This window comes from Pteronotus mesoamericanus, unplaced genomic scaffold (genome assembly GCF_021234165.1).
Source record: "Pteronotus mesoamericanus isolate MK-2021 breed Mesoamerican mustached bat unplaced genomic scaffold, CSHL_Meso_final contig_24, whole genome shotgun sequence".
Lineage (NCBI taxonomy): Eukaryota > Metazoa > Chordata > Mammalia > Chiroptera > Mormoopidae > Pteronotus > Pteronotus mesoamericanus.
In genome coordinates this window covers 102,435-123,524 of record NW_026555100.1, presented here as the reverse complement: position 1 = coordinate 123,524, position 21,090 = coordinate 102,435, and the positions used below count along the sequence as shown (strand labels likewise).

Sequence of the window (21,090 nt, the reverse complement as noted above, 5' to 3'; positions counted from 1 at the left end):
TCAAAGACCTGGTCTGGAAAGGCAGCTGATAGGAGAGCAAATGGTGCCTGTCAGGGTGAAGAGGCCAGAGGGGAAGTATAGCCATTCCTTGGTATTTGCAGGGGTTTGGACCCCAAAATCCAAGGATGCTCAAGTCACTTATAGAAAATAGATTAGTATTTGCATATAACCTATGTGCATCCTTCCATATACTTTATTTTTTAAATTTCAAATTTGATGTTTATTTTTTTACATAATCTTTATTATATTTTTTCATTACCATTTATTCCCCTTATATACTTCCAATTATCTTTGGATTACTTATAATACCTCATACAGTGTAAATGCTATGTAAATAGTTTTTATACTGTATTGTTTAGGGACCAACTGTCAGGGATTTTTTTTTTTCCAAATATTTTTGATTGAAGGTTGGTTGAATCAGTGGATACGGAATCCGTGGATATGAAGGGCTGAGTGTACTGACAACAGGCTCCTCAATGCCTGCAGAGCTGGAGCTTGGTGCGGGCCAAGGCCCTGGTTCCTCCAGTCCTTCTTCCCAGGCTGGTTTCTTGTCCTAGGGGCCTTTTCAAAGATGCCCCCCCTTTCCCCACAGTCCACTTATTCTGCTTCCTGCCCTTCCCCATTCCTGCAGCTTCGACCAGGCCCTGGGCACCCGGGGCATGCAGAAGGGATTCCTTGGGGATATCAGAAAATAAAACACAGCCTTTCACAGGATCTGCTGCTACAAAGCTGGGCCTGGTGTGAGAGAAGGAACCTGCAAACCTCACTCCACTCCTCCCTTCCTCTGGCCTTCATTCTGTCCTGATGCTCCCACCTCTCCTGTTGCTCCCCCACCCCATCCACACCCTGCTCCCACATTCCTAAGTATTACCAAAAGGCCCAGGGTCCTCTGAGACCCTCTAATCCTGTCTGCTATTTTTCACTGGGGAAACTGATATAATGAGAGGTTAAGTGATAGGAGAATGTTTGATATTAAACTTACCATCTGTGTTTTATAGATATGGAAGATGGAAGCCCAGAAAGGTTAAGTATAAGCTCACACAACTAGTAGAGAGCAGAACTGTATTTGAACCTGGGCCTATTGGCTTCAGAGTTCATTTCTTACCATCACCCTGTACTGCGGCTAATGGAGTACCTGGGGTATGGTGAAACCTGACATCCTGATTCCTAATCCATTGCTCTTCCATCACTTGGTGTTTTTAACACTTCAGTCTTTGAAATACTAATTTCTGGGGAAGGTGGGCTCTGAGGAAGTAGAGCATGGGCTGAAAGCCCTGGGCCATGGAGCCTGACTGCCTGGGTTTGAGTTCTGGCTCAGCCATCTACCAGCTGTAGCCTTATGCAAGCTTCATAAGCTCTCAGTCTCCTTTCTAATATGGGGATCATAATCTTAGTATTTGTTTTATAGAGTTGTTGTGACGTTAAATTCCATGTAAACCACTTAACGCAGTGCCTCGTATATACTAGGTATTCAGTAAATGTCAACTACTATTGCCTAATAAGTTTGGGAAATTTGGGGTTAGAATTAAGGAAGTTCCTTTGTTATAGGCCTTATCAAAGCCTTCATTATGCTGTTATGAATTGGTACTTTCCTGGAAGGGGATGTAGTAGGTAGTGCTTTCCAAAGATTTTGGACAAATAATCTCTGTCTTTTTTTAACTGGGTAAATTCTCAACGTGCAAGACGTTCAGTTGGTGTCAGAGAACACAGCTCAGGAAGCACTGAGTTGTGTACATTGTGCAGCTTGTTATGCTTGGCAAGACTGACCTGGCGATGGGGGTCCAGGTTAGGCCTGAGTCAGACTTTCAGTGACTGTATGTGGCAGAGCTTGGGCTATGCCTGGCTTCCCTCCTTGCCTTTCCATAGGTATGGGGAGAGGGAAGTGATGTGAGCTGAGGCTTCTGAGGGTTTCTGGAACCTCCAGACCATGAGGAATGGCCTTGGCCAACTCCAGTTCAAAGCATAGTCACTGCGCTGTCTTCCCACTGCCCTTGGAGGAGGGATTTTAAAGTAGTTCACCCACTGCAGAACCAGCTGGGGCCACCAAACAAGCCAGCCTAGCTCAGGTTGGTCACAGGTTTTGCAGCACTGGGAGGGAAAGGAAGGCAGCTCTGCTCTCAGCCAGCCGAGTTCTAGCGTGTGTTTGTGACTTGAATAAGCCATGTCCCTGGTATGTTTTAGTTACAAAACCGAGGCGGCTGGAAACTAGATAATCTTCAAGATCCCTTCCAGTATGGACATTTTGGGAGTCTATAAATAGGATTGGGCTGAGAACTTAAAGAGGTGTGTCTTCTTCAGGAGTCCTAAAATCAATGGAAGGGAGAGCCCTGAAAAGTGAAGTCCCCTGTCACACCCATGGGATAGTGAGGTCTCTGGAGGTGAGGGCCTGGCTCCAGGTCACACTGCCTGAGATCCTTTTCCATGGGAGAATCTTGGAACTAAACTATGTTAGACATTTCTGTCTTGCATTGGGTCCCATTCACAGACTATTCTGGGTTGTAGCCTCCCACTATCCAGCGCAGTGACCTGGGGAGGAATGTCCCGTGCTCTGGGGTGGTTGGTGTATGGAGGCCGGGAGCTGCTGAGACCAGAAGAGGGGTGGCTAACCTTTCGCCTCCCCAGCAGCGCCAGGAGGTATGCCAGGTGGGGCAGGAATGCAGATGACTAATTACACTGAGTCTAATTATACCTTTGTACTGGAGGGAGGAGAGTTTGCAGAGAAGCAAATAAGTACCTGTTTTTTAAAAATTACACATATATGAATATACATATACACAAACTAATATACTAATATAAACAAACACATTTGCATTTACATTTGTACCTGTGTAGTTTTAAAAAATTTTTATCTTTAGAGGGAAAGGGAAGAAGAAAGAGGGAGAGAAACATCGATCAGTTGCCTCTCAAATGCACCCCAACCAAGGACTGAACCTACAACCTAGGCATGTGCCCTGGCCAGGAATCAAACCTGTGACTCTTCGCTCTGCAGAATGACACTCAACCAACTAACTTGAGCCACACTGGTCAGGGCTGTGTATGTATGGTTTTGTTTTGGTCTTGAATTCCATTTTAGAAACTGTTCAGTGGTAACTTTTGGGTAGGGGGGTTAGGAAGGGGGGTGACTTTTGCTTTTCACTTTGTGCCTTTCTATTCGGTTTGAATTTCCCTGCAGTGTGCTTATATTCCTTTCATTTTTAAATTTTCACTTGTAATTTATTTATAGAGCAGTTTTAGGTTCACAGAAAAATTCAGTGGAAAGTGCAGATTTCCCGTTTGTCCCCTTCCCCCAAACATGTACAGCCTTCCACCCGTCCTTTTTCTCCCACGTCCCTGAAAGTCAGGCAGGACACCAGAAGATGTTTAGGAGCGAAGTCCCCCTTGTATCTCCATCTTGAATTGTTGGATGGGAGGAGTGAGGTCCTTGTTCTGGGTGATTCTGCCTCTTCTCCCAACACACTGTTTCTAGATTCCTGTGTCTGGGGACTCTGTAGTGCCCTTATGGAGCCCTTGAAATTCAATGGTATACTTGTGTATGTATACACAGCTGTAGGGGATGGGTCCTTTTATGGTCCCTGAAAAGTGCCCTGTGTGCCTGCTGTATTTTTCAGCAGTGCCCTAGCACTCCGAAACTCAGCTCTGGTGGGATCCTGTGACACCCAGGCTCTGGTGCTTCTCCTGAGGCAACTGCTGAGAATAAAAGCTAGAAAGTGTCTCTGCACCTTAAAGAGTGTTTTCTAGAGCGGGGCGCAGAATCACTGGTGATGGTGATGAGGGTGCTTGTTTAAGTTTCAGAATCCCGAGTCCATCCAGGTTGAAAGCCCCGAATGACAGGGTCCAGCCCAGTGCGTTTTTTTAGTGGGCTCTCCAGGGGACTCTCATGCATGATGATGCAGTGCTGCCCAAAGTGTGGTCTGTAGTCAAGCAGCATTTGGGGCCCTTTCCCAGACTTAGTGATTCAGACACTATGGGGGAGGGACCCGGCAATCTGATGTTAACAAGTCCAGCAGGTTAACAAGTCCATTGTTTTGCAGACTGAAGTTTGAGAAACACCAGTTTACCAGGGAAGGCCATAGCTGGATGAAATCGGTGTACAGCTGCAGGTAGAAGGGCCCAGTGAGGAAGGAAGGGTGGTGTTTGTGCTGCAACAGCCCCAGAAGAGGCAGGACCAGAGGCCCCAAGTTCCCTCAAGGCTACTTTCTAAGAATTGGATCAACCCGGAAAGGCCAGCTGCCTGCCCTGAGTCCCGAGTTAGAGTTCTGTGACTAGAGCAGGATGTGCCCTGTTAGAATTGTGTCAGCAATGCGAAGTATTCTCCCCCAGGCACTGTTTTTCTTTGAGATGACAGAAATAAATAGGAGAGTCACAGAAGGTGTGACACTCATGGATGCCAAAGAGAAGGCACTGTCTGCTGGATTGTATCGGACTATGTTCCCTTCTGTGGTGGACAGTGAGTTCAGACAGGCGTTGGGAGGGGAGGGTGAGGGGCCCCTGGAGGCCCTGCCTAGCTCCCTCCTGAGCCAGGGCATGGCAGCCCAGGAGTTCTGGAATGACTTTGCCAATGACTGCAGGCCCTGGTGGTGGCTTCTTTTGAGAAGAAGGGAAGGCCAAAGTTACACAGAGACTGAAGGATGAGCAGATTTCTTAATTTTCAGAAAAGTGGGGAAGATTGTAAATGTTGAGTTAGAACCGCATGAGGTTCCCGGAGCCTCTGAGGACAGGCCCTAGATGGGAAGGGAAGAGGCCGGCACTGGGAGCCAAGGTGGTGCGTCCCAAGGTTGCCCCAGGCCCTCCAGCTGGCCTGCTTTTCTCCTGGGAGTTAAATAGGAGGATCTAGGTGTGAGAGATGTGTTAGAACCCTCTTTTGATGGAGGCCCTCCTTACACTGTAGTGAGCGCCATGGGGAAATGTTCGCTGTTTTGTGGTTTAGTTAGGTGGCCAGGTAACTGGTGAGTACCTGTACCCACCGTTGTCTAGCTGAGAACTGGTCAGCAGACACAGTTCAGGAGTGTCTGTCCTTAGCCCTTTCTGTATCGGTGGATGTAAAGTAAAGCTGAGAGAGCACACTGAGATGTTTGCGCTCGCTCAGAATCCCAGGAGATCTCAGTAGGCTGCAGTTCTGGGCAGAAGATAAGGGAGGAACTTAATGGGAATCTGCCTCAGGTCTCCATTACCCAGAATGTCCAAGTGTTACCAGTACAGGGAGGTGGGGAGGAGGAGGAGGGGTGGCCCGGCCCCTGCACCGCACTCCAGACCACATCTGGGGCCTCTGGTTCTGAAGAGATTTGGAGAAAAAGAAGGGGGTGGATTATAGACCTGAAATTATTTCAGGCAGGAAATGGGAAAAAGGACTGTTCTGTTAGGAGGGGAAGACCAGAGGTCTCTTGGGGAGAGGGGGGGACCCAGGGATGAAGGGACTGCTCTTTGGATGCAGGATTAGACCCAGCCTATGGGGCACACTAGGGCCGACTTCATTGCCAGGGGACAGATCCTGACTCTTGCTGGGAACTCTGAAGCCCTGCAAGGAATGAACACAGTCACCCTGGGAGCAGGCTGAGGCTGACCTGTGGTCCTGCCCCAGGCGGGGAACACCCAGGTGGGGAACACCAGTGGTCCAGGCCTGAGTCCCATGGTATATTTATACAATCATGTTCACCTCAGGCTCAGTGAGGGGCTGTCTTGGACTGAATGGACCCTGTGTGTGTTCTACAAATCCTGTGAGAACAGCTCCAGCCTCCAGTGAGCTCAGAAATCCCCACCTGAATTGGGCCTTTTAAAAGTTTTTTAATAGGCAATACTTACATGGCAAAAAATGCAAATGTAAACAGTAAGCTTCATTTCCATCCCTAGTTTTTTTGGTCAAAGGCAGTGAGTATTACCCAGTCTCTTGTTTATTGTTCCAGAGATGGTCTCTGTGCATGTGTATATACACACACACAGACACACACCACTAAGTTTGTATGTTTTGAAAAAATACTAGCTTAGTATTATACCTTGATTAATAATGATTATCATTTCATATATCCATATATAGAGCTGGTTATTCTAAAAATAGCTACAGAGTACCCATTGTATGGTTCCAGTGTGATTTATTTAGGCTCATATTTAGGGGTTTGTTGTAACAAATAATGCTGCAGTCAAATCCATGTGTGGATCATCTCACATAGGTGTGTTTGCAAAATAGAGTTTCTGGGCCAAAGAGTGTGTAATTTTTAATTTTGACATCTCTATATTTTTAATTGGTGATTTTCAGCATGTTAGCTTGAACATCTTTAATATTTAGTTTTCTTTCTATAATCTGTTCATATCATTTAAGTTTTTCTAGTAGTTATTGGTCTTTCTCTTAACAATTTTTTTGAAAAACTTTTTAAGATTTGTCATTTTTCTTGTTTTTATGTTTTCTTTATTTTTTTCTTATGCAGAACTTTAATTTTATGTCTTTGGAGTTTGGGGCCACTTCTTCATTTAAATCTTTGGTCTGACTGACATTTATTTTGGGTGTGGGATAGGGTAGTACCCCACTTTCTTTTTTTCCTCCCTGCCATTGGCTGTGGCTGGGGCCTTTTGCCCTCATTGCTTTGGGAGAAGACAAGAAGTAGACAGGGGTCTTTGATTCCCAAAGTTTCTGTGTAGAGGTAGGCTCCAGAAAGAGGGGCGTTGGGAATATAGCCACAGCTCACCCTGCTCTCTTGCACAGGAGTTCCTCCTCCTCTCGTCAAAAGGTTCCTGAGTCATCCATCATTCAGATGCCCAGGATATCTCCACACCAGTGAGGTCTGAGGGTTCTGGTGGAAGAGTCAGGCTGAGGGCAGGACCTGGAGGGCTTTGTGCTGATTGCTCAATGAATCAGCGTTAGGGCAGCCCCGCTGGGGTCTTGACAATCATACCACAATATACAGGGGTCTTTGGTTCACGCTGAAGGTAGCCAGTTCTACCTCTCTCCAAGGTCACTTGGTCATCATCTGGCCTTCCATTGTTTTGCCTACAGTTAACCTCTGGGCCCACTGACCAAAACAAATGACCTCACCATAGTGCTCAAGAACCAGGCTCACCCTGTGGGGACCTGTGATACCTTAAGGAAGGCCTGTAGTTTCCTTGGAGACGGCATGCCCAGTTCTCCAACATAGCTAAGAAAAGCAACTAGAATATTGTGGGTAGATAGCAGTCTCAAGTGGGGCCTGGACCAGCAGGCAGCATGATGAGGGAACTTGTGAGACATGCAAATTTTGGTTCCACTAACTCAGACTTCTGTAAATGCGAGCCCCACTATTGCTTAACAAGCCTCCCAGGTGGTTCTGGTGCACTGCAGTTTGCGAACCAGTGGTCTGTGCTGGCTTGAGGCCCAGTATACAAGGAGCTGCTCACTTAAGGCCAGCAGGTGTGATTGTTAAGGGGGCCTACCAGTGTCAGCAAGAGTAGGCAGGTTGTGTGACAGCCTGAGTGACTGATGTCACAGCACATCTGCCTCTCTCCTGGGTAGTTTAATTAACATGGGACATGGCAGAGGGGTCTGTTTACAAAGGGACTTTTGAGAGCAAATATCCCATCCAGCACCAGCCCATAAGTGCCCCTGATCCCAGGCCTGTTTGCTTCCCTTGCTGCTGATCTGCAAGTCACTTACCTTTTCTGAGCTCCATCTGCTCCATCTTAGAAACATGATGGTGCTGGCTCACGTGCCTAAGGATCCAGATCCTTAATCAGATGAGCCCTCCCAAAATCCCTTCTTGTTTCTGGGATCAGTAGTTCCATGTTTGGTGTTCCCTTGAAGGATGGATTAGGGGCTGGAGAATGAAAGTGTAGCCTGGGACTGATCCAGTCTGGGGGTCTGCTGTGAGAGTGTGGGGTCTGCAGGTTGGGCACAGGAAGATGGGCTCTGGTCACATGTTGGATGGATGGTGATAAGGACACTGGAGATAAAGACAGACAGACCTGGACCCCTGAGAAGGAGGCAGTGTACTCTCTTGAGGCAGAACGTCTGCTCACACACAGCCTCCCTTGTCAAGAGAGGTGGGAGGGAGCCGAGGGTAAAAGGGGTTTTCAAGGAAACCCACTGCTCCTGGGCGGTGAATCCTACAGTGGTGAGTGTAGGCCTGAGCCTGGCCCTGAAGACCAGCGGCCTGGTTGCTATTTGTAGCTGGAGGCCCTGGCAGGTAGAGTGTAAACTGGTTGCCACACTCCAGCCTGATGCAATTTCTCCTACAGGGGCCTGGCTTGTGGGTATTGCTGTTTTCCCAAGAAGCTGCTGCTGGTAATGCTGATGAGAGCTCCCGGCAGACCCTGAGTGGCTTTTTTCTTCCTTTCAGATCTGACCATGAGCTATCCAGGCTACCCGCCGCCTGCAGGTGGCTACCCCCCAGGTGCACCAGGTAAGAGAGTTGGTGGGGAGGGGTGAGAGATTGCTTTCCCGTCATTTCCTCACTCCCTTTGTCCCCCACAGTGTAGCCAGGTGGGGGTGGGGCAGGTGGCTGGAGGTGGTTGGAGGAGAACATGGACCCTGAGGCCAGGAGAGCCAGGGTTTGAAGCCGTCCTTGGAAGGCCAGGACCAGGTCTCTTAACTTATTAGCTGATAGTAGTGGGCGGTTGCCCTCTCTTCTCTGGCTCAGTTTTCTCCTTTGCAAATGACTTCATGGATCTCTTCCTCACTGGGCTGTCCCAGGTACTAACAAGGTAGCCAGGTAAAGCGTCTGGCATAGATGTCCTTGAAGCACTGTTAGGTGACTTATCATTTCTCCTACCCTGTGCTCAGGGTGCATGGTTTTGCAGTGTCAGGGGGACCTGCACAAAGGAGGAAGTGAAAGCGGTTTCTAACAGTTGGGTGCTCCTTCTTCAGCTGACAGAAGCTGTGTGCTGATAGCCATGAGGATGCACCAGCAGGTTAGGTGCTCAGAGCCTGGCCCTGACCACAATGGTGCTCTTCACACCTGGGCTTCTGAAATGAGATTTGGCCACCGGGGGAGAGGAAACTTGAGAACTCTTGGGACAGGGGGAGGGAAGGGTCATTCCAGACTGATCACCCTGAGCTGCATTGCCCCTCACCCCATGAGACCCTTAGGCACATTTGCTGAGGGCTCCACAGGCTATTTGGACCCACCCTCCCAACTGAGCAGTGAAGAACAGGCCCAGAGCTAGAAGGCAGCTCAGCCACTGGCTTCTCAGGGGTTGACCTGGGCCATTTCGCTTTGAGCAAGCCCTTGTCCAGATTTGCCCGCGCTGGCCTGAGCCCCCTCTCCCTGGTAGGAATCCTGTCATTTGTGTTCCACCACTGCCGCCTCTGTCAGCACCTGAGCGGCAAGAGAGAGCAGGGAGGTGATTCTGGGAAGGCTCTGTCCTGAGTGTCCAAGAGCCCTGCAGCTGAAAAGCCAAACTTGAGGCTTCAAGACCTTTTTGGTGTGGAGAACAGAAATGTACCTAACAGAACAGCAGCTCTGACGATGACACTAGCTGCTTGTCACAATGACAGCTGTAACATAGGAGCTCATTGGGCACCCAGCTAAGCCCTGCATGGGCATTAACTCTCAGTCCTCAGCACAGCAACTTGAAGCAAACACTAATTATCATCCCTGCTGTCAGCAGTGAAAACTTCACCACAGTGGTGAGGGCCTTGCCCTGGAGCACATACTCTGGGCCTGCTGGTTTCAGAGCTGGGGCTTTTCACTGATATTCTCTCACTGCCCTCCTTACAAGGATGGTGTCTGTGTTTTCTGTGACTCAGGCTCATTGCCTTCCATTTTCCCAACCTGCTTCTCCCCGCCCCTTACAGACTTGTGACAGCAAACAGCCACAGCTGCGGGACTCCCCTCTGCCCCCCACCATGGCTTTTCATGTCCCAGATTCTCAGTGCTTCCTGCGCTCGCTGCTTTCATGGGCTTGGTACAGTGTGCTAAAATGCCCTGTCCTTGCATCTGCACTCCTGCTTCATGACAGTGAGCCCAGGGGGGCAAGTCTGCCTTGGCCCTCTTGCATACTCAGTACCCCACAGAGGGGCTTGGAAATATTTACTTGGAAGTATTCCCTGGAAGGAGAGGAAGTCTCCCTCTTCTCTTTCTCTGGCAGTGAGATTGGGTTAGACTCTGTTGCCTGTGTGTTTTCTGTGTGGCCTATAATGCTGTCCCCAAGACCCTGCTTGCCCCTCTACCACCTAGGAGCTTGCTGTCCCTGCCTTTCCCTGTTGGGGCTGAACAGGGGGGCTAACAGGCTTGGTGTTGCTTTCAGGTGGCAGTGCCTGGGGCGGTGCTGGCTACCCCCCGCCCAGCATGCCCCCTATTGGGCTGGATAACGTGGCCAACTACGCAGGGCAGTTCAACCAGGACTACCTCTCAGGAATGGTGAGTCCCGCCCTCCTGCTGGGCTGCCCTTGGGCCCACTCCTGCATGGCCAGAGGTATAGGCTGCTAGCTTCCCTGGTGTCGGGGAAGGCGGGGGGGGGGTGGGTGGGTGTGTGTGTGTGTGTGTGTGTGTGTGTGTGTGTGAGACCTGTGAGTGCTGAGTGTATTGAGGGGCATCTCAGAACGTATAGGTTTTTTCCAGGGCTCTCACCTGCTCACTCTTCCTCTCTACATCTCCATTTGCCCAGCTGTAAAATCAGGGATGAGGAATGCATTGGGCACATAGTCTGTTAGGTCCTTTTTGGCTCTGTGGGATTGGGTAGGGTGGCGCCTTCATGGAATGAGTATCAAATGCCTTCCGTATGAGCTCAGAATAGGGACTGCAGGGAGGTGAGGGTGGGTAGGTGTATGCATGTCCATGTGCTGTGTACAAGTGGCCATCTGCGTGTCTGTGTGTGTGTACGTGTGGATGACTTCTGGTTGGGCCTGGGAGTGGCTGCCTGGTAGCATGGACAGACATGCTACTTTTAGTTGTTGATTTGCTTTTAAAATAGTAAATTTTATAATCTGAAAACAAATGTATGTTCAATGTAAACAGTGCAACCAGTAGACACTCTAATTTGTGCCGGCCCATTCTGGGTACTGGGGATATGTGAATAAAAAAGCCCACAGACTCAGCCCTGGAGTACTTACTACTCACTGGGAAGAGACAGGAAATTGCCATAGGTGAACCATGTGGTATTAGAGCAAGTGTGGGTGCTTTGAGTACAGGAGCTGGTTGGGGGGTCAGCAGCGCAGGTGGAATGCATGTAGGACAGTGTCAAGGTGCTGGGACCCTGCTGCGGGGGCTCAAGGTGGGGACGGACAGAGGCAAAGTCTCTCTCTTTCTCTGGCAGTGGGGTTGGGTTAGACTTTCTTGCCTGGGCATTTCCACGTGGTCTGTAATGCTGTCCCTGGGGGCCTGCTTGGCCTCATCACTAGCCTTAGGCTCTGCTTTGTGGACTTTCAGGCGGCCAACATGTCCGGGACATTCGGAGGAGCCAACATGCCAAACATGTACCCTGCGGCCCCTGGGGGTGGTTACCCTCCTATCCCCCCTGGGAGTTTTGGGCAGCCCCCTTCCACCCAGCAGCCTGTTCCTCCGTATGGAATGTACCCGCCCCCTGGAGGAAACCCACCATCTGGGATGCCCTCCTACCCGCCATACCCAGGGGCCCCTGTGCCAGGCCAGCCAATGCCGCCTCCTGGACAGCAGCCCCCAGCAGCCTACCCTGGGCAGCCGCCAATGACCTACCCTGGGCAGCCACCAATGCCACCTTCTGGGCAGCAGCAGCAGCCTATGCCAACCTACCCAGGGTACCAAGGGTCTGGGACCGTCACCCCTGCTGTACCTCCAGCCCAGGTAAGTGCCAGCCCTGTGCTACCTTCAGTCGCAGTCTGGCTCCAGAGGCCCAAGACATGTGGTCAAGTGTCCTCTGCTAGCAAGGCAGGCGAGGGCCCGGGGTGGGGCAGGCCCTCAGTCCTCCAGCTAGAACTTGTTTTAACAGAAGTGTCAACTTCTTGTAGCCTCCGTAGCCCCAGTGTGTGGTTGCGTGTGTTCCTGAAGAGCTAGGGAGCTACCCCGTCTCTCCCAGTTTGGTTGTATGTTCTGTGTGCGAATTGGGTGTGGATGTTCCAGGGTGCTCTTCATTCCCCTGTGTTATTTATTTACTGCCTGGGCTCTGTGTTTTGTAAGAACTGCTCAGGTTGATAGGCCCATGGCTTTATGCTCCACAGCTCTCAGTCTTCAACTCCTGGATATGCCCACTGTCCAACTCCCAACTCATTTGAAAGGATTTGTAAAACCTTCTTTGGGTAGGGGAGATTGTTGGCTGTTCCTTTAAAGCTACTCTGGGCTCATTTTGGAGAGCAGTTCATGTTTGCAGTGCCTAGAATTCATTGTCATGGTTACATGGCCAAGCCAGCCAAGTACAAGGCTAGTGGTATGTGCTTGATGACTACTTTTAGACAGAGGGTCCCCTCACTTCCCTCCCCCCACACATTTCCCCACCCCTGCCCTGCTCTCCATCCTCCCACCCTTCCTTCCACCTCATCTTTTCTTTGAGTATATCTCCTAATTCTGTTAAAATCAGTTTGTATTAGCCACAGAAGATGATCCACCAAGAGACTGTTTAGACAAGGACATTCAAGTGTGCTGGGCAGCACATGTGTTGGTGATCAGGAAGAAGTGAGGCAGGCAGGCAGGTTGTAGAGTCTAGAAAACATTCCAGGAGACCAGTGCTGATCCAGGAGGTGGTCAGGCCACATGGATCATCATGAGGGTTGGACACCCACATCCCCCCAGAGGAGTCACCCTTATCTAATTTGCACAGAGGTGCTCCGTGGACTAACCAGGCCTCACTGGGAGGGCCCTGCTGTGTGCTCATGTGTGCTTTGGTGGTAAGGTGTCAAGAAGCCACTGGTTCCTGCACCTGAGGCCTCTTCTTCAGCTGCAACCCAGGCCAGCCCTGGAGGACCTGGGAGTAGGGCAGATTTTTCAGCATCAGGACTCAGCGGTAGATGGGCGGGCTACTAGCCATGGGAACCAGACTGAGGCTTCAGTACCAGGACACAGGACAGATAGTGGCCACATTAGGGCCACTCAGTGTGGATTCCTTTGTGCTATTAATTGTGAACTCCTTCAGGTACCCCATCTTTTAGAGAAAAGGTTATTCCCAGAGTCTGGGGTGGGGAAGTCGTCTTGCATCTGTGGGATGCGACATCTCACCTAAGTCTGTTTGAGCAGTTTGGAACGCGAGGCACCATCACAGATGCTCCTGGCTTTGACCCCTTGAGAGATGCCGAGGTCCTGCGAAAGGCGATGAAAGGCTTTGGTGAGAAGTCCTGGTGGCTCACATGCTCACTGCCCTGCACCCCCACCCACTTCCCAAGGCAGTTACCCCGTAGCTCTGTGGGCTGGGGTCGCTGGTGGTAGTGGAGAGAAGATGGATGTGAGGGTGCAGTTGGGGTGCCCAGAAGAACGGGAGGACCCATGCCTGGGAGTCTCCAGCTGCAGATGATCCCCACTACCCCCAGCCCTGCCCACTCTCGCCTCTTCTTCCTCCAGGGACTGACGAGCAGGCCATCATTGACTGCCTGGGGAGTCGCTCCAACAAGCAGCGGCAGCAGATCCTCCTGTCCTTTAAGACAGCTTATGGGAAGGTGAGTGTGTGTAGGGGACGTGTACAGGGAGACCGTGTCCCTCCTGAGTCAAGGCATGTCCTCCAGCATAGCCCTACTCACCCCTGCTTTTCCTTGGGGCTGAGTAGGCCTCGATCTCCTGCATGGACAGTAAGACATGTTAGGGTATTTCCTGTTGCTCACCCAGCCAGTGGGCTCTCAACTGATGGCATCTTCTAGGTGTGAATGATGCTCTGAGGGAGAAACTTGGAGTTCATAGGGCACTGAGATTTGATGAGAGGTACCCAGGAGGGCAGGGACAGAAGCCAGGGTTCCCAGGAGGGGACGCAGGCCAGGTGGGAGTGGAGATGAAATAAGTTGCCCGGGGTCTTGGTGAATCATGGTAGAGCCAGGCTGAGAACCCTGGCTTCTGTCCCTGCCCTCCTCACAGCCACCCTGGGAGGTCTAGCTGATAGCAGGGCTTTGAAGACAAAGGCTTTCAGTACTGAATAAATGCGTGGGGTATATTTTGAACTTTTGGGCTTTTGAATCTTAGAAAGGTAAAACCTGAGTAAATATTGAATAGGCTAGTGTTCTAGCCTATTCCTTCTCCAGCATTAATGTGCCTCAGATACCCTGGGGATTGGGGTCAAATGCAGGCTTTGATTCTGCAGGTCTGAGCTGGGGATGGAGATCTGGCTTTTCTTTTTCTTTCTTTTTTTTTATGCTCCCAGTCCTCAGATCTCTGATTCTCTTCCTTCTGTGGATTCTGTAAATAGGGTTGTGTTCTTTTTTGTTTGTTTGTTTGAATATCCAATCAGGATTTGATCAAAGATCTGAAATCCGAACTGTCAGGAAACTTTGAGAAGACTATCTTGGCTATGATGAAGACCCCAGTCCTCTTCGATGCTTATGAGATAAGAGAAGCCATCAAGGTATGTATGCGTATGTGTGAGTTCATGTGCGTGGACACAGCCCATGGGAAGACCTGAACTGTGTAGTGTGTGTTTTAGCCCATTCACTAGCTACTGTTGTCATTTCGACTCTTACGCCCCCTTGGCTGGAGTCCAAGTGCTGTAGAAAGGGGAATTTCAGTAACTTCCTCAAGAGGAAAATGAAGTGCCTGTCATTGTCAGGAAACATCTAAGTCTCTCTCTTATCTTTTTCTTTTTTTAAAGATTTTATTTGTTTAGTTTTAGACAGAGGGGAAGAGAGGGAGAAAGGGAGGGAGAGAAACATCAATGTGTGGTTTGCCTTTCATACACCTGCTACTGGGGACCTGGCCTGCAACCCAGGTATGTGCCCTGACTGGGAATCAAACCGGTGACCCTTTGGTTCTCAGGCCAGTGCTCAGTCCACTGAGCCACACCAGCCAGGGCCTCTCTCCATCTTAAAAACATGGTGGGAGCTGGGGTTGTAGCGGGGTATGAGGCATGGGTGGGGACATCCTCATTCATTAGGACTCATTATTATTAACATTATTGTTTTAGTTAAATGATTTTAGATGGGGAGCAAGAGAGGGAGAGAAACATCAATTTATTGCTCCACTCATTGATGCATTCTTTAGTTGCATCTTGTATGTGCTCTGCCTGGTGATCGAACCTGCATCCTTGGCACATTGGGATGATGCTCTCACCAACGGAGCTACTCTGCCAGGGCAGGGCTCTATTATTAGCAAATAACAGAAATACCCTTGAGGACTTAAAGCAGAACAAAGTGGAGATTCAGTTATGAGGATAGTGACAAGCACCCTGTCATGGAGAAAGAGGGGACCAGATGTCACAAGCAGGCACCCAGGCAAGGTTTCTCTAGTCTCTGCTTCTTGGGTCCACCTTACTCTTCATCTGCTTCCCTGCTTCTTCTTCCATGTCTGGTTGGCAGAAGATCCCTGTCTGTTTACCCATCAGAGATCCAGGCACAGGAGAGACCAGCTGCCCCTGAATCCAGATTCCAAATAGAGTGCACATTGTGATCGGCTGAGTTTGGTTTAGTATGTGCCCCCAGTGCCTCAGTCATGACCAAACTCAGGGTCTTCTACATTCCATACACTCCTGGGGTTCCCACTTCCACAGCAGGAATCCTGTGGATGGGGAGGGGCAGTCCCACAGAAGGAGAAGCTTTGTGAATAGAACAGGTGCTTCAGAAGGAATCTAACATTTCCTCAGTGGTGGAGAGGCACAATGACGCTTCCTGCCCCCAAGAGGAGAGGTAGAGAATTAAGCGTGGAACCAGGAAGGGAGACAAGACTCTCCTGAAACACCTTACGTCAGGAGTCCCCAACCACTGTCTGTGGCCTGTTAGGAACTGGGACTCAAGCAAAGCTCCGCCCTGCCTCCCCGACTCCCGCGCCTCCCCTCCCAGCCCCCATCCACAGAGGGTGAGGGAAGCTCATCTGAGCTCTGCCCCTGCCTCCTGTTGCCCTCTGCCCCCATCCACAGTGGGTGAGAAAGGGAAGCTCACCTGAGCTCTACCTCCTGTGCCCTCCCAACTCTCCTGTCTTTCAGGAAACTGGTCCCTGCTGCAAACAAGGTTGGGGACCACTGCCCTATAGTGTAGGGCCTACATGCTTTTTTCTATAGAGGGCTTCAGGAGGCAGTTGGGGAGGGCACCTGGGAGTGGCCCCTAGCTCTCTGCCCAGCCCCTGCTCCCAGCCATTTATGAGGTGACAGTGGTTTTGGGGTGCTGGAAACAGCACAATCTGGGGTCAGCTGTCACTGAGCAGCTGTGTGTCCTTGAACACCCATAAAATGGGAATGTGGTTGCTCTCTCAAGACATGTGGTGAGCACTGAGCTAGAGGCTAACGGAAGTGCTTGGTGAACTCTTGAGTCATCTATCATAGCAGTAAACATGAAATAGTTAAGCCTTTGATGTGCCTCCTGTATGACAGGCACTGTTCTGGGTGCTTAACTTGTGTAACTCATTTAATCATCGTGACTTTCCTATGAGACGGGTACCAGCATCACCCCCATCTTACGGACAGGTAAGCTGAGGCACAGAGGTTAAGTAATGTGTGCAAGGTTACACAACTAGTCAGCAGCAGAGCTGAGATTCAAACTGACAGAAGCCAGGCTGGTGACCTTGCCCTCCACCTTCCCACTGTCCCTGGCATGGTTCTCCCTTGTCCTCACTGTTGCTGCCTTTTCCTGGGTGTCTCCAGATGCTCTACAGTCTTCGCTAAGACTCATCTTTCCACATGTCCGTGCTTGCTTTAAACCCATTTTCTCAGCCCATTTCATTATAGGCTGAACTTGGAATAAAACAGTTCTGGGTCCACATTTCAACCCCCTGCTTACTGTGTGGCCTTGGACAAGTCACTACACCTCTCTGATTCTCAGTTTCCCAGTGGGTAGAATGGGGATGATCCTTCTCTCGATCTCTGTCATTATCTGGTACTTTCCTGGGGGCTGTGGAAGACAACTTGGCTGCTTGCAGCCGGATAGCAGCCCAGTGGCTCCTAGTGGCCTGTTGCTGGGATTTGTTCTTTGGGGAGGAGGGTAGTGGGATGGCACCTGTTGTCTTTCCTGGGTGCCAGTGAGGGAGCTGTAACAAGTCTGTGGTTTGTTTTGTTCTCTGCAGGGGGCCGGCACTGATGAAGCCTGCCTCATTGAGATCCTCGCCTCCCGTAGCAATGAGCACATCCGGGAACTGAGCAGAACCTACCAAACAGGTTAGGCTGCCCTACGTCCTTTGTCCCCTGCTCTGTCCCCTGCTGGATCCCTGTTGTGTTCAGGGCCTTGGCCACTCCCTCTCCCAGGGCCTGTATTACTTCCTGGTATGCTTATCACCTCATCTACCACAAGCAATACATGGGGCTTTGATCCAAGACCTAACCCTGCCTGCTGTTTGTGCACAGGACAGGCGACTAAAGTAAGGGAGGGTGGAGGAGAACCTTGTGGTTGAGGCCAAGCCTAAGGAGAGGCCAGGACCACCTGGAGTTCACAGCCCCTCCTGGATTTCCATTTGTGTGTTCCTGGAGAGCCTTGTGGGCCACCTGCCTCCTGGAGCCCAGGACTCCCAGGCCCGTCTCAGTGCCCACTGTTGACTGTGTCTGCAGTGGGCAGCTTCGTCCACGGGGATACAAGGTAGGCCTTCCCTGTGTTTCCCAGAATTCAAAAAGACCTTGGAGGAGGCCATTCGAAGCGACACATCAGGACACTTCCAGCGGCTCCTCATCTCTCTGTCTCAGGTACCTTTCCCACGACAGCTCAGAACCAGAGCTCAGAGTGGAGAGAAGGGCATCCCTGAGCAAGGAGGAAAAGGAATGGGGAGGGAGGGGTGCAACTGCAGGGAGTGGTCTTTACCATACAGACTGTTTCCATTCAGGGAAACCGGAATGAAAGCACAAATGTGGACATGTCGCTGGTTCAGAGGGATGTTCAGGTGAGTGTCATGGCCAGATCAGGCACCCTGCCTGGGCTTCCTAAGGTGGTGGGAGTGCCCCACTTTCTTGATGAAAGAGGAGCTCTAGGATGGGAAGAGAACTGATAAAGAGTGGGTTACAGATGCTGTGACTTTCAGAACAGCTCTGCTACTTATCAACTGTGTGGCCTGGAGCAGGTCACCCAGCCTCTGGGCTTCAGTTCGCCTACCTGTAAGATGGAACATACGTGATAACTCTCACAGCAGTTGGTAGATCACAGTTACGAACGTGGGACTTAATGTGACTTGTATTTCGTCTGTTTGGATACATATGCCATTACATTTGCACATGGACAGAACTCACACTTCCTTGTGAAGCTTTTGAAAGTTTGAGCATAGAAACCATCTTTCACATTCGTTGTACAGCCTTAGAATTCCACCCTGTCCCCAGCGTGTTGTGACTGCAGACAAAAATGGAAAAGTCATCATTTCCTCTCTTTGTCCAGGCATCTGAGTGTCCCTTCTAGAGGAGTTTGGGTTTCCCACTAATGAATTCAGACCATCGAAGTTTTGGAGAGAGCCACAGCTTTCTGGTGGGATCGAGCTGGCCATACCTCTCTCCCTCGTCATTGCTCCTGCCCCCACCCCAAACCCTCAACAGAGCTTCCCAGGAACTGCCCGTGGTCTCCTTATCTCTCCCATCTGTCATGTTGAAGAGGACCTCTGTGGAATGCCCTCTTGTTAGGGTTGGAAGAGAGCCACTCTTATGATCTGGTCCATTTTGTTTTCCAGATAGGGAAACTGAGGCTCAGAAAGGTTGAGCATTGTGCCCAGGGAAATCTGGGGGCAGGGCCTGGACACGGGCCCAGACTCCTGGCTCAGTTCTCTGCAGGGAGCACACAGACCCCACCGGGTCCCCCCAAGATGCCCTCCTGCAGGGTCTCTGCCTTCACATCTCCCTGGCTTGAGACATCCATTCCCATCTCTAGACTCAACTGGACAATTTCAAAGCTCCCGGGCTCTGGCTCTGACCTCAGTGGGAATATTCCTATTCCTATTTTCCTATTTCCTGTCTTGGCCATTCTCCAGCTGATGGCTAAAGTTGTCTCCGTCTCAAGGTCTCATGCCTGCTGCTCTGCCTTCATAGTTCTGGACCTGCTCCTGCCTCACCTTGACCTGTGGGATTTCTGAGCCCCTGATGGCCACCCTCTTCCTCTGGGTATTGGTGCCTTTAGATCCAGAGCTGTTACCTGAGGCCAGGAGACACTTTCGAGTTACCTGTTACAGGGGTTGCAAATGGGCAAATATTTTGAGCTCACACTTTCAAAAGCCTTAACAGATAAATGCAAGTTCTGCCCATTTGTAAACATAATAGTATATACACCCAAACAGGAAAAGTTTGGGTGTATCCTATCATGTGAAATCCCACATCTGTAACTGATTTATCAGTTATAATATTTATTGTCTTGCATGTTCACCCTTATAGATGGGGAAGCTGCTTCTAAAGATTGGGGAACTTTACATAGAAACCAGGATTTCTGGCTATTTATGCAAAATGGATCTAGCACTTGTGCGCCTGAATTTCTCTGTCATTGTCTCAGCAGATGCTGGGAAGTAACCACCCCTCTGTGTGGTTAGCCTTGGTTCCCAGCACTCTCTGGCCCTACAACTAGCCTGTTTTCCTCAGGTTACCCAGCTGGCCCCTTTGTGTTTTCAGCTCTGACTGCCGAATCTAATCTCACCTTTACATTGTAGAGACAAGGGAACAGGACTCAAAGAGGGCCAGAGTCTCATGGCAAGTTGGCTCTAGAGCTAGCACTCAGACCCATGCCGGTCATTGCCATTTTTTCCCTTGGTACTGCTGCTCCCTTCATTGGGTTAAAGCTGTCCCTTGCCTATCCTGGGCTCTTGCCAGGCTCAGTTTTCCAGGTTCTGAGTTCTTGCCAGCTTCAGAATCCTTTGTGTTGCTCAGTAAGGGGATGTATGGGCAGATGGTGTCTAGTTCCGCACAGTGAATGGAGCACAGCCGGGGCACTGCTCCTGTTTCCTTCCCCTCTGGGCCTGCAGGGCCCAGCATCTCTGCCCAGTTCTCATAGGTGGCCTGAGCCTGGTGCCTGGGGTGAGGCCTGCATTGTGTGCCTGTCTTCCCCTCTGCCCAGGAGCTGTACGCAGCTGGGGAGAACCGCCTGGGAACAGATGAGTCCAAGTTCAATGCAATCCTGTGCTCCCGGAGCCGGACCCACCTGGTGGCAGGTAAGGCAATCCCAGGCCCCCCTGGGGCCAGGTAGTGAGGGTAGACAAGGTTATGACAGGCAAACAGAGCTTTCAGGAACACTTAGCAGTTCCTTTCTGCATGGGGCTTTTGTTTGCTGGTAGTAAAGGGTAAAGGAGGTCAAATATATGTGATAGAAGATGATTTGACTTTGGGTGGTGGGCACACAATGCAATATGAAGATCATGTATCATAGAAATATACTTTTGAAACTTATATAATTTTCTTAACCAGTGTCATCCCAATAAATTTAATAAAAAGGAAAAAGATATCAGTCCTGCATGTACAAAACTCAGGATGGCCCACACTATGGAACCATTGGCAAAGAATATTTTTAAAGGACTTTTAGTAACTGAATTTGTGGGTATTTGGGGAGCATATATCTTTTTTAATAAGATGAACATAAGCCAAGATTTCAGGCAAACAATGAGCAAGAAATTTCCCCTCATTCTAGAAGTTTATTACAAATCTATTCAGACATCCTGTCTGGCTCTATGTGACTGTGGTTAGGCGGTCTCAGGAAAACAGGTTTGTAAGATATCTGGGGATTGTGAGTCAGTGATGCTATCTTTAAAAAAATTTTTTTTAAATCTTCACCCAAGGATATGTCTTTATTGATTTTAGAGAGGGGGAGAGAGAGAGAGATAGGGAGAGAGGGAGAGAGAGAAAGAAATATTGATGTGATAGAGAAACATTGTTTGGTTGCCTTCCATATGCACCCCGACTGAGGATTGAACCCTCAACTTAGATATGTACCCTGACTGGGAATGGAGTCTATGCCCTTCTGGTACACGGGACCACACCCCAACCAACTGAGCCACCCAGCCAGGGTGGTGACATTATCTTAAGAGCAAGAAGAAAAGAACAGAGCTACACATGCTTAGCAGGCTATATTATTCTGTTGTCTTAAGCAGAGCGTGTTCTCTGAAACTTGCTTCATAGGCAAGTCTACAGGCCTCAGGACAACATTATATTCTA

At 50.0% G+C, this 21,090-nt stretch overlaps 1 protein-coding gene across 2 annotated transcripts in view; it reads left to right on the top strand.

The window, feature by feature from the left end:
• The window catches only part of ANXA11 (annexin A11), a 42,714-nt gene that overhangs the window by 13,940 nt on the left and 7,684 nt on the right, over positions 1–21,090 (top strand). For both annotated transcript variants that reach the window (XM_054572482.1, XM_054572481.1), the window contains exons 2-11: positions 8,301–8,363; positions 10,210–10,322; positions 11,331–11,723; positions 13,107–13,194; positions 13,428–13,522; positions 14,302–14,415; positions 17,058–17,148; positions 17,588–17,667; positions 17,805–17,861; positions 20,000–20,093. In XM_054572482.1, coding sequence (XP_054428457.1) covers positions 8,309–8,363; positions 10,210–10,322; positions 11,331–11,723; positions 13,107–13,194; positions 13,428–13,522; positions 14,302–14,415; positions 17,058–17,148; positions 17,588–17,667; positions 17,805–17,861; positions 20,000–20,093 — 1,180 coding nt within the window. In that variant the 5' untranslated portion in view covers positions 8,301–8,308. The remainder of the gene's footprint in view (positions 1–8,300; positions 8,364–10,209; positions 10,323–11,330; positions 11,724–13,106; positions 13,195–13,427; positions 13,523–14,301; positions 14,416–17,057; positions 17,149–17,587; positions 17,668–17,804; positions 17,862–19,999; positions 20,094–21,090) is intronic.